General features: G+C 38.5%; 1 protein-coding gene across 1 annotated transcript in view; it reads left to right on the top strand.

The window, feature by feature from the left end:
- Positions 1 to 12,955, top strand: part of KCNQ1 (potassium voltage-gated channel subfamily Q member 1) — a 360,287-nt gene that overhangs the window by 234,040 nt on the left and 113,292 nt on the right. Inside the window, exon 14 of the mRNA XM_051620422.1 lies at positions 8,646 to 8,721. Coding sequence (XP_051476382.1) covers positions 8,646 to 8,721 — 76 coding nt within the window. The remainder of the gene's footprint in view (positions 1 to 8,645; positions 8,722 to 12,955) is intronic.

The following is a 12,955-nucleotide window of genomic DNA, read 5'->3' as shown; positions in this document are numbered from 1 at the left end:
TCGGGGCAGTGCAATTTAAGCCAAATAGAAAAGCCAAACTCAGTCTGGAGTTTGCAGTGGTCTTGTAAATCGCTACAACAAAGAGTTGCCGTGTAGTGTTAGGAGCTTCTTGGGCATAATGAAATAGTAGAGATTCAGCCAGTTTAATATGCAAAGGTTATTGTAACTTTAATAGGCCAACAACAGAGAGCAAGTAACTATAGGCAATATGGTTGTTTCCTCCTAGTATCTTTGATTGTATCCCTGCCTTTCCTTGTGTAATTCAGAGACAGGAATGACACGCTCTGCTAAAAATATTTTTTTAATCTAAAAAGATTGCTCTTAACCAGATGCTGCAAAATAATATCTATGTCTTTCTGTGTGCACTGAACTATAGCTTATTTGTTTTCTGTCTTCAGCTTCTTTAGAAAAGGAGTTTAACATGTCAGGCTATGTCTGTAAGACAATCCTGTACATTATTATTTATTTATCTGTTATCTTATTTGTCTCTAGTTACTTTCAAATTGGTTGGCCTTGAAACTGTAAAAAAGCAACTGCCTTCAACAAGATGCAGGGAACGAAGAACTGAATAAATGTTCAGTGTGATTTGATATGCATATCAGTATCAATTGGCATTTGATAATGGTATTACCATTTGTTTGAGAACAACAGCCAATTCTGACAGAATGGAAAATAGTTTTTGTATTTTTCCTGCTTTCTCTACAGGGTATTTCAGTCTCTTCCAAAATAATCTTGTCTTCCTATTTTTTTCCCCCTATATCCTTTGTGAAGCTCTTCATGCCCTGGTAACAGATATAAGTAAAAACCAGAACTGTAAAAATATACAGCAACATTAATTTAGGATGTACAAGAAATCTTATGCTCTCGCCTGATTTCAACACAAACTTTTATAGGAAGGGTTATGTTCTTCGGCAGCATAATTGTGGGCAGACCACAAGGGAAATCTCTGATGTTACATGTTTGCCTTAGCATACCATTAGTTCTGAAAACATTTGCGTGATCTTAATTCTAACTACAGCAATTTGTTTCAGTTCTAGGCATACTATATGTTGGGCCATTTCTCCCAAGAGGAGCTAAACAAATTTGAAAATTCTCCGAAATCCTATGCTGTTCAGCTATTCTGAGTCCTCTTCTATTTAGTTGGAAACCAGTTTTTGTTTTGTTTGTTAGGATATGCTGAGGAGTAGCAGGACAACTTGAAATGGAGTAGAGGCTCAGCATGCTTGAAAACTTTGCCTTTAATAGTGTGTTTGTCTCCTTCATTCTGTGTCCAGTCTCCTAGTAGTTTCCAGAGAAAAGAAGCATAAATGCTTTGCAGAAAGCTGTTCCTGAAAATTTAGTTGTAGAATGATCCACCTCGAAGTACAGCAAGGCAGTTGTCATATAGCAGTAGAGATCTTGGAGAGTTTGTACTTTGGGTGAGTCATGAAGCCAAACTCCTTATGAAACTTGTGTGACCTATCACAAAAACAGCTTCCAAAAACTTCTGCACTTCATGCCATATCTTGCTGATCAATAGTAACATGGCAGTTATTACTTTTACCTGTGCAATCTAAAGATCAGGAGAGCAATGGTTCTTTCCCTTCTCAGGCCTACATTTCAGTATGTATTTCAGATTGCCCTGATATATTTATGTTTAAAGGGCCATATTGATGCACTGTATTTTCCAGATTTGCTCTGAGTCTCAAACTGCTTTTAGTCTGCGGAAAAAGCCAAGTCACCTGAGCTTGTTGTCCTCTTTGCATAAGACTTCCACCTCCTGCTTCCCCACTGCTCCTGGTACACCTTTCCTAGGCCACTGGTGCAAAGCTCAGGATCCTTTCTGACCTGCTGAATGTGACTTATCAGGTTTCCCAGTAGCTGCCATTGCTTCACAAAGGCTCCCAAAGCAGGAGAAAAGCCCCAGTGCCATGTTGAAGGCAGTGTGTGCTCCTTTCTCCAGCTCTAGGCCTCTATTACATCCCTGCAAAGATACATTTGAGAGCTGGGGAGAGCACATTGTGCTCCCAGTTGAGGTTGCTGAGCTGCCCACCCCACAGGGGTTGCTGCAGCTTTCCAATGGCTTTCCCCATTATATACCATGTTCCAATGGCATGACTATGAAAAACACAGACCAGGTTTTTTTTTTTCCCTTATAAAACATTTATTGTAATAGTAGGCTATTTTTATTAATATCTGAAGATCTTAAAACAGAAAAATCCTCCAAAGGCAATGTTATTTTGAAAACTTGTTCTTTTTTGCATCTCTTAAAAATCCACAAACCAAGCTAAACCAGACTAGCTGTAGAGAGAAGAGAATTGCTGTAACTGCATGAAAGGATTTCTGAGATAAGCTTGTGAGTTTTGGGAAGAGAGACATGAAGGCTGCTGTAAATAAAATAGAAACCCATTAAAAGAGGATTGTGGACTTTAAATTACATATTTTAAATAAATAATAAAACAACTACAGATAACTGGGAGGATACACAGAGGGGTGAGGAGCTAAAAAATGTTAGTTCAGCTGAAAATAATTCCCCTGGTCCTAAGTTCACATTCAATAAATAAAGCAGGGCCAGGTATCCTTGGGGGAGTACAGACAAGCTGTCAGAGAAGCAAGGGCTCAGGTAAGGAAGGCCAAAGCACTTGGAAGACAGAGTTGGACCTGGCCAGGGATGTTAAGTATAAGAAAGGTTTTTATAGATATGTCAGCAATAAGAGGAAGATGAGGGAAACTGTGGGCCTGCTTCAGAAGGAAACTGGAGACCTGGCCATGCAGGACATAGAGAAGGTTGAGGTACTCAGTGACTACTTTGCCTCAGTCTTTAGTGGCAAAGGCTCTGGTCACACCTTCCAAGTTAGAGAAGGCAAAGGCATGGACTGGGGAGCTATGGGCCTGTCAGCCTGACACTGGTGCCTGACAAGGTTATGGAGTAGATCATCCTGAGTGCCATCAAGTGCCATGTAGAAGACAACCAGAGGATCAGGCCCAGGCAACATGGGTTTAGGAAAGGAAGGTCCTGCCTGACCCATCTCATCTCCTGCTATGACTGGGTGACCTGCCTAGTGGATGAAGGGAAGGCTGTGGATGTGGTCTACCTAGACTTCAGCAAGATCTTTGACACAGTCTCCCACAGCATCCTCCTGGAGAAGCTGGCAGCCCATGGCTTGGACAGGTGCACCCTTTGCTGGGTTAAAAACTGGTTGGATGACTGGGCCCAGAGAGTGATGGTGCATGGAGCTGCATCCAGCTGGTGTCCAGTGACCAGCGGTGTCCCCCAAGGATCAGTACTGGGCCCAGTCCTATTCAACATCTTTGTTGATGACCTGGATGAGGAGATCAAGTCTACCCTTAGTAAATTCATGGATGACACCAAGTTGGGGGGCAGTGTTGATCTGGCGAAGGGTAGGAAGATGCTGCAGAGGGACCTGGACAGGCTGGGTCAATGGGCTGAGGCCAGTGGGCAGGGAATGACAGAAAGTGTGAAAAGACAAGAATAACTTTGAGCCACAGCAAACTCTATACTGAAAGTGCCTGGAAGACTGATGCTGAAAGATTTCATTAGACACTAATTAAATGGCTCAGTCTAGTTACTCTGAATCTCATCCAGCAGATTCTGTGACAAGGAACACTTTTCAGTGCCCCAGTGGCAAAAATATTTCAGTTACATGCATGTTAGTAAAATCTGATGTGTTAAAGTCTAAATAATTACTAGTGCCAAAAACTTCAGGCCAACCAGCTTCAGTCTTCTTTCTTAAATTTCTGATTTAGGAGAGAACTGACTGTGGAGAATTTAAATATGTTTGAAAACTGAGCTGGCCTTCAAATCAGTGTTAAGTTTACTAAGAAATGAGCATTTTGTAAAAGACATTGTAAATCTGTGGCTGTCTTCTACTGAGTTTTCATTCTTGTTGAAGTATTTCTGAATAGACAGCATTGACCTTTTAACTCCGATAATATCAGTGTCAGTGTATGTTGGGAGGTCTGTGCCAGACATGGTTTTGATAATAAAATGTTCTACGAATGAACAAAAAAGCAAGTTTTATAAATAGGAAATTAGCACCAGCTTTCCTCTGTCTTGTTGCTTTAATGATTCTGTTAACACTAAACCATATCTAGAACATCTTCCTAAGATGAAAATGGAAACAAATTTCTAATGGCATTACTAAGGATTTGATATAAAATTCAGCAGGTTTGTAAGGACAATAAATATTTCAAATTAGTAACTGTTTTTCCTTTCTTGTTCTTTAAGGAAAGAACAATGTACTTCTGAATGGGGATTAATCTTGTAAAACTTAGTAAAATATTTTTCTTGAGACATAAAACAGCTGAACCAGTGCAACTGCTTACTTCCTGTTTTGTAGAGCCACCTGATTTTTTGTAACCAAAAGTCTTAGCCTTGATTCCAGAAAGCATTCTTGGAGGGTGGCCCTGCAGGTCCCCTTGCAGGAAGGAGGCAGGTGGGTGCTGGCTGAAGCCAGTGGTATTCACTGTGGCGGCTGGTGAGTGCAGGACTGGGGAATGAGCCACACCTTGGGAAGCCTGTTGAGGTTTTGGCTGGCTGTGTTACGAAAAATTAATTATATTGCAGTCAAATATACAAATGGTTCCATTACAGTAGTTTGAGACATTTATAAATGTGTTTCCAACCAAGGGAGAACATATGTAAAAATCACCTGAAGTTCTTCAGCATGTTTGTTTTCCAAGTTAGGTGACATTCCAGTCCAGATTTCTTAATGAAGAGATCAGGTTTCCTCCAAATGACTTCTTGTAGGTTAAGTATCTTAACAATAAAAGGAGGCAGGAAAACCAAATTATTTATAGTATTTTTATTCTTCCAGGCTTAATTTTGCAATGTAGGAACTTAATCCATTTTATTTTGTTGTCAGGGTTTGGTTTTTTTATCCTCATTTCTTACACTTTCAGGAGTTCTTGCACCTGCAACTGGTTACCTTTCCAGTGCACAAATAAAGCAAACCTAGTTTATGCCTACAAATAATGTAGGCTTCTATGAATCTGTTGACCCTATTTCCATCAAGATGTTTTTTTGTCGTTGATGAGTTGTTATATCCTCCTTCATCCTTCTCTGTCATTCCTGTATTGCCAATGTTATGGCTTTACTGGGGCATGTCACCTGGTATGTGCCATATTCAGGGTGACCTTGATGTCTTCTTTATATTGAGAAAGAAAATTACTGGTAGCCAGTGAAAGCTATTGGCAGTTTTTCTTCAGAAAGAGTTAGGCTGAGTTGTTGTCTAGTAGCATGGGAAGCAGTAGCCTTTAGCTTGATTTTATGGTCATGCAAGCTACTTCAGTTTATTTTTGAAGGTCATATGCTGCTGGTTATTAGAAACGCTCACATGGTGATTGGCAAGTCTCTTTGGATGTCAGTATGAAATTAATGTGTATGGTGACAGTGAGACTCAATGGCTGATGAATGCTCAGGAGAGGAAAACAGCTTCATTAACAAAAGGGCAACAACCTTGTCAGCTGACCCTGCTGCTAATGCACTTACCCAACAAGCTTTCTCCTGAAGGTAGGCAAAAGCAAATGTGTGAAAATTAGGAATTTCAAGTGCAAGAGAGCTTAGCTCCCGCAGGTAGACTGATGCAGGCTGGATCTCCAGAGTATGCCAGTAGTCCCTGAAAACCCCTTCCAGAGGGGCTGAGGGAGACGGGTGCCATTGAATATTGACTCTGCATGGCAGTACTTCTCCAAAGGGTGTCTCCCACTGGCTGTGTGGGTCGTTCCCAGCAGTGGTGTGAGGCTGCTGCTGTCTGTAGCCCTCACAGGTGATGTCATTTCCTACCACACTCCTAGAAAACTCATGAAACACTTTCTCCGAGGACATTAATGTATTGAGTGGCTATCTAGCATCGAAGCACACCATGTGTCCCCAGAGGTTGCAGACAGCCATTCTCTAAGCAGAATTCAGAGATGTCACAAGTGGCTGAACAAACGAATATAACCAGTTAATAGTTAAGCTCTCAATTTACTAAAGCATTTGTTACTAGTTTGCAAAAGAGATCAAACAACTGTGAATCATAACCTTGTCTACTAATTAAATTCCCTTCCCTCATCACAGAAGCATTTCATTTTGGGGCATCTGGACAGCCTGTTGTGCAGAATTAGATTTTGCAGCATAAGCAGAAACAAGCTTACTGTAAGTTTTCCTACTGGAGCTGGAAATGGGAAGGAAGAAAATGAGAATATTAACTTCCCCTCCTGGCATGGAAGTTCACGTTTGCACTGACCAATGACTGATATAAAATAGTTGCATTGGAAATTTATTTTGGTGGCATAGTTTTATTATTTCACTGAATGGCAAATATAATTTTTATTACTCAATTGCCATGCTTGTAGATGTGACTCATCATCTAGATAGAGAATGAGGGATTTGATGTGCTTTACACACAGTGTGATCATCTGTCCCAGAGAAAAATACTTCCCTCAGAAATAACAGACTGTAAAGGACACCCCAAGGGAAATAAGGCATAAAGCAAAATATTACAAGCAGTTTTGTTGCAATTTAAATTAATTTCTACCTGTCATACAATGTTTCTATGTGCATTTATGTACAGCATGCGTTGCTGCATGACAGTTACACTTTCACGCCCTTGATGTTTACTGGCAAATTGAGCGTAGTGCCTACCTGTTTTGCTCCTATCCTTGTGAAGCGGAACTTTAAAACCTTAAATGCTTCATTTCTTTAGGTTTTTGGGGGGTTTTTTTAGAAGTTGTCCTTGTCCCTAGCAGTGCAGCAAGGGCTCACAGAACAGAGTAGTCATGAACTAGCATTAGGCTACCTCCGTTCATCGAGATCCAAACAAGCAGCTATCCCAGTCAGGAGGAGCAAATTTCCATTTGTGTAAGATGAACTGTCATGATCTTGCAGTCAGATCTGAAGACCTGTAGAGAGTCTCTCTGAGACACCTCACTAAGGTGTGAAGAGGGAAGGGCCTCCCTCTGCAGATCCAACTGCAGATTCACAGGTCGGCGCATAATTATTGAGGTGCAGTCGCTTTATATAAATCCCTTTAAAGTCCTGGTGATTAGTAAACCTGTGGTGAAAAGCTGTATGTTATCAGTTTGGAAAGCAACTGTATTTTACACTGTATCCACAGGAAAGAATCTTTTCTATCACTGCTAAGTGGTAACAATTTCTGTAACATAAAAAAGCACCTGAGAGGCAGTACCTACAGTAGAAAACGAGAGGGTTTTTTGGTTCTATTTTTGACTTTGCGGAAAGCTATTTTCCCACTTAAAAAGACTGAGTTTTCAGAAAGAGAACGTCCCAAGTACACTTGCCATGCTTTTCAGAGGACAGACATTCAGCATTTGCATATGCAGAACTTCTCTTTGCTGGGGGAGATTTGTCCTGAGGAAATACGTGAATACTTACTGACATTCCAGGTGATATTTAACTGAAGAAACTTGGGTGATACCATGCTATATCATACTTAAGACCTAAGCCTGTACAAGACTTAAATATGACTTTTCTCTCCCGTAGTGAGCATGAATGCTGTCAAGTTCAGAACATACAGAAAGCACTGCCTGTGCACATGCTAATCTATCAGTATTACTAATAATAATTTTATAAAGATAAAACATCTGGAGTATCTAACTTGAATTTACTGCTGCTCCCCCAAAGCCATGACTAGAAGTCTGGGATGAGTGTTATAATTACTAGATGTTCATGCATTTAAGAAGGAAATAAATATTGTGCAATAATGTCATTTAGGTGCATCTTGATAAGAGTAATAGAATGAGCAAGTAGAATAATCATCAGCACACCTGCAATGTTTGATTCAGTATTTTAATATTAAGAAGAAAAATACATAATTTTTGCAAACTTTGAAAAATTGTAAATGTCTGTTACTCATAATGAACTGTTTAAAAAATAATGTAATACTATGACAATCTGTTAATTTTAAAGTATAAAGAACAAATTAATATTTTTTAGTTCTGTTTTCTCTTCATGTGCATGTACATGAAGAGTGGGATGTATTTGTTTATAGACCTTTCAGGTTATTTTTTCTTTAAGTACACTTACAGTTCAGTTTTGGGATACCTGTGTATGTAGACATTGTATCCAGCTACCACAAGATAATTTGGATTATTTAGCAGTGAAAGACTCAAAAATCTTCAAAATGTTTGTTGTGGGGTTTTTAAAATAATTTTTGAAAAAAGAATTTGTGTAAGTGAAGAAACATACATGAACACATACAGGACTTAATGGGGGGAGTGACACAAAAACCACACAAGCTAGATTTCTAGCCTGGCCATGTATAAAAGCTGTGCATGGCTGAATATGCAGAAACTTAATAGCTTCTTTTTTCCTTTTTTTTTTTTTTTTTTTTTTTTGTGGAAATGAAACTGGAAAAGATGGGTTGAGGTTTTCTTAGACACAGGAGGAGTTTATGTGGACAGCTCTTTTTGCTGTGAAACACATGCAAACTTAGTGTAAGTCAGATAAAATTCTGGATGTTTATAGCCTACTCAAAAAGTGGGGAAGGTCAACATAATAGTGTGTTGTGCTCCCAGGCTGAATCACAGCGACTTACATTACACATTCACGTGTTAGTGAAGCATTTACTGCAGACTGTAATATTTATTGTCTGGATGGAGATGCTCTTTCACCCCACTCACCTTCCTCATTTTTCCCACAGGCTGCGAGAACACCACCGTGCTGCAATTAAGGTGATTCGTAGGATGCAGTATTTTGTGGCAAAGAAAAAGTTTCAGGTGAGTTGTGAATAGAAAGCTTCTTTTCTAAAGAAACCCTTTTACTCTCCTGATTCATTGTTTCTTTTAGAAACTTAAGAGAGACTAACACAATTCATTTCAGTAATGGCGAGCTACACCCACCATTCTCTTCCTCCTTCAATAGGCTGGTTGTTTAGCAGCAGGCTAGTCAACTGTGGATGCACTGGAAGTAGACTAAACTCCTGAGATGGAGTCTGAATTGAAATGTTATTTTCTGCTAATGGACTTGACCCTTAACCCTCTGTTATCGCTGTCTCTTTCTCGCAGTGCAAACAGTCTCATATGTCTCCATTAATTCTGAGCTGTATGTTACTGTCATGCCAGGTCAGTAGGATTAGGGATTTAAGTACTACCTCAGTCTTGTTTCTGTCTCTTACTTGATTATAATGAAGTCCTGATAAGAAACCTGTGTGGAAAATTCATAGCTTATTGGAAAGTTTCTCCTTCCTTTTCCCTTCTCTCCTCTGCATAGGTAGGACACCCCATTTAGAGGTAGATCGGTTCTCTTAACTCCTTTAGCCTCCTCTGGCATACATTTCCTGTGTGCCACTTCACTTGCTGTGATATTGCCATACTCTGCCCATTTAACAGTAGGGAATTAACTTTGTTGCCTGGTCTGAATTAAAAATTTCCAACTGCAGACTTTTCAAGAATGTGGTTTCTAAATCAATTTCATTAATCCAGTGGTGTCAGCAGCCTTCAGCTTGGTTTAAATTAGGTGAATACATATATATATATGTGTATATATATAAGAAATATATTACTTAAAATTAATCTCCAGAGAACAGGCTTCACAACTGCAAATGCAAAGAATAAGAGAAGCTTAACTGCCCACATCCATTTTCATATATGACCTCCCCACTACATTTTACAATAGACTAAAAAGCTTTCCTACCCTTAATCTAGGACCCCCCCCAAAAAAGGGAGGGTGCTCTTTTTCCTTCAAATTTGAAGGGCATAAAGTTTAGGATCAAGAAGATGGTGATGATCTTGGATGATGACGACTTAACCATCCAAGATGTAATTTTTTCTGTAAGGTGATGCTCCTACTTCAAAGCCATGATTCTAACTTCCTCATTGAAATGTAGAAGCAATGCCTGAATTCTTTTAGCAATTTTCTGCTTTGATTTTTATTTTATTTTCAGGAAGTTTTTTCTAGCATGTTTCACCTGTTATTTTTATTAGACTAATAATAAGAAAGTAGCCTGGAAATATTCTTGAAAAATATTCTTTATATTAATTTTATTGAAAATATTCTTTATAGTAATTTTGTTGAGAAGCTCCTTAACACTTGCTGGCCAGCACTTGTAACTTGGCAAGGCACGTGTCCCATTCCAGTGATGCATCCATTGCTGTTCTGTGAAAAACTACCTAACTGTGGCCTGTTCCATTAAACTTTAATTTATTCTAATTCTAAAACCTGATTGTGATCCTTTGCTCCATGGTAATTACTGAATAATTGCTCTCATAAATTTAGATAATTAAATATTTGCCATGGTATTGACTAAACTGCTTAGAAACAAGAATTCTACACATTTTATATCTACCTCCCAAGTGGTATTTGTCAAAAACAGATTTGGAAAATGCCTGAACTCTGTGTGCAACATTATCCACCTGGCAAATAAACAAAACTCCCCTGCGGCAGATGATTTGATAGAAGCTGAAAAAGCATTTGACTGAATAGAATGAGACTATTCAGTTCATACTTAAAACTTGTTTGTACTCAGTGTCCCAGTTGCTAATCTGGCTTCTCAGTTGTACTCTCACTTTTGCATCTGCAAAAGACCTGGTCTTGGCCATCTACAAAATCCCTCAACAAAGTCGTCTCTCAGTCTTCTAAAGTCTTTCATCTTCCTGAGCTATCAGTATTAGCTGTTACTAAAGAACTAAAAATGTCAGTTAGGCTGAAGTGAAATGTGTCTCAAGTCACTCCTGCATACAAGTGATGTGCTGCTGTTTCTGTCAGAAGCAGAATCTCCCGGTAGGAAAGTGTGGGGGATACCTGATACTTCTCCATAATTTCTGAGTAAAAGGTTATGACCGAGTTTAAAAATTTGGAGAGCACCAAAGGTGTATTTTTCAAAAGCACATAAGTAACTTAATGCACAAAGTCACCTTGAAATTCAAGCCACAAGGTGCTTTTGAAAATCTCTCCTGTAATTAAGAGATACCCACAGTCATTATTCTTTCTTCAAAAGTATGTTGTAAATCTGCTTTCTTCTATTATGTGCACATAAAATAGTAATAAGAAATTAAAATGTGTAAATATATGCCAAGTAATGACTATACACTTCCTAATAACCAGTTCACTGCAATATCTAAAAGTAACAAAGAGCCTAAGATGCATTTTAAAAATGTATCTTTCAGCATTTAAGAGGTCTGCTTTTTGATAGATACTTGCCTTCTAAGTTTTTTCTGTTTATGTGAAATGTATCTTCCTAACAGAAAAATCAGATATATTTTTTTTTCTGTAACTATTGAAAAAAAAACCCTCAAATTTCAGCTGAAATGCATTGGACTGTTCAAGCTTAGAATTAGCTGTAACAAAAGTAATTGCAAAGCCAGTACTTAAAAGCAGTAATTTTAAAGATACCTCTGAAGCTTTGGGGGAGGGGAAACGAAGAAAAAAGGAGAGGAAGAGGAAAATTTTGCAAAATAGGTCCCAGCATGATTCTTACACTATGCCAGCTGCTTGCAGGATGTACCTCTATGCCTAAATCTACCTAGATACATTTTTTAAGAGCTCAGTTAATACCAGAGGGTGATGGCACCACAAGGACAAAAGTCATTTAGAAAGCAGAGTCTTCCTGTTTAAAAAAATTGAATACAATAAACAAAGAGAAGCTAAACAGGGATACAAAGAAATTTCAAAGGACATGAAAAGAAATTTGTGAAGCATCATGCTTGGGCATCATTTCCTCATTAAAAGAAGGGGGAAAATGTATGCTCTGTTTTAAAGATAGGTTTGATGTCCATGTAAGAACACAGACTTAATACCTTTTTAATGGATGTTTATGCTATTGTAAAGTCTGTAAGACTGTTTCAATAGTAGTCAACACAAGTTCTATACATTGGTTAAGGTGAATGGCTCATGTTTAAGGCAAGATTCTGTAGATAGGGAAAACAATATTTAGAAATTGATAGTTTTATAGGCTTTCTTCACGCTACCTACCAAAAATGAATTTCATATATTAGTTGTAAATCAGATGTCTAAATCACATTCAGTTCCAACTCAATTTCAGAAAAACAATCACCATATTCTGCTGTTCCAGTTGCTGGATTAATGAGCAAATAACTTTTGTCTTCTGATTAGGAAAGTTTCTAAATGTCTTAAGGCTTACACGTAAGGATACAACTGTGAAACCCATCACAGACCCAGAGACCAGGGATTTTATCTGATTTCCCATTGTCATGTTAGTCTCTTTCCATGTAAATTCTTCCTGTTGAGTCAGTCAGTTTCCTTCTAAAATACATTTTGAAACTGTGTTATGTTTTTCACCATGGAAAATATTCTATGCATAGCATAAGATAAAAATACAGGTTGCAGTTCCACTGATGATGTGAGTGTCTGTTGCCTGGTTTGTTACAATTTCACTGGAAAATCTTGCATTTACAGTCTTACAATTCATCATTTTACGTAAGTCATTTGTCATGGTATGAATCAGGAATTGTGTGTGTAATCTTTTCTAATCTCCACACTGGGCTGTACCAAACAATGTAGTTCAGAGTGTTCTGTGCTTCAAAGGATGTTCTGCCCATTTTATTGGACTGTTCTTTGGTTACATTTCCCAGAAGTTCCCCTCACATGCATTCCCCTCTCCCTTTCCCGGGTCTGCTTCCGTGTGTACGCACTTACTAGGGAACAGTAGTGGCCAGTGGTGCACATTGACTATTTGACCTTGACTTTTGTGCCTTTTGCAAACTTTCATATATTATGGGGAAAATCTTAACTAATTTAAGAAGATTTTTACCATGAGTATTAGTTAATTAGCAGAAGGATGAAGGTAAAGAAAAGTAGTAGTTGAGGAAAGCTGTGCGACTGTCTTTGCCTTTTGTTTCTTCCAATACTCATCTGCTACCTGCTGCAGGTTTTTTTCCTTTTACAAAACTAACATGTCATCAACATCAAAAGTATTTTGTCTTGAAAGATCAGCTTTCAATATGAAGTAATTGCAGAATAATCAGCCTTCCAGTACCTGAAGGCCTATAGGAA

This window comes from Apus apus, chromosome 5 (assembly GCF_020740795.1).
Source record: "Apus apus isolate bApuApu2 chromosome 5, bApuApu2.pri.cur, whole genome shotgun sequence".
Taxonomy (NCBI): Eukaryota; Metazoa; Chordata; class Aves; order Apodiformes; family Apodidae; genus Apus; species Apus apus.
The sequence above is the reverse complement of the archived record's forward strand: the minus strand, read 5'-3'. Positions and strand labels throughout refer to the sequence as shown.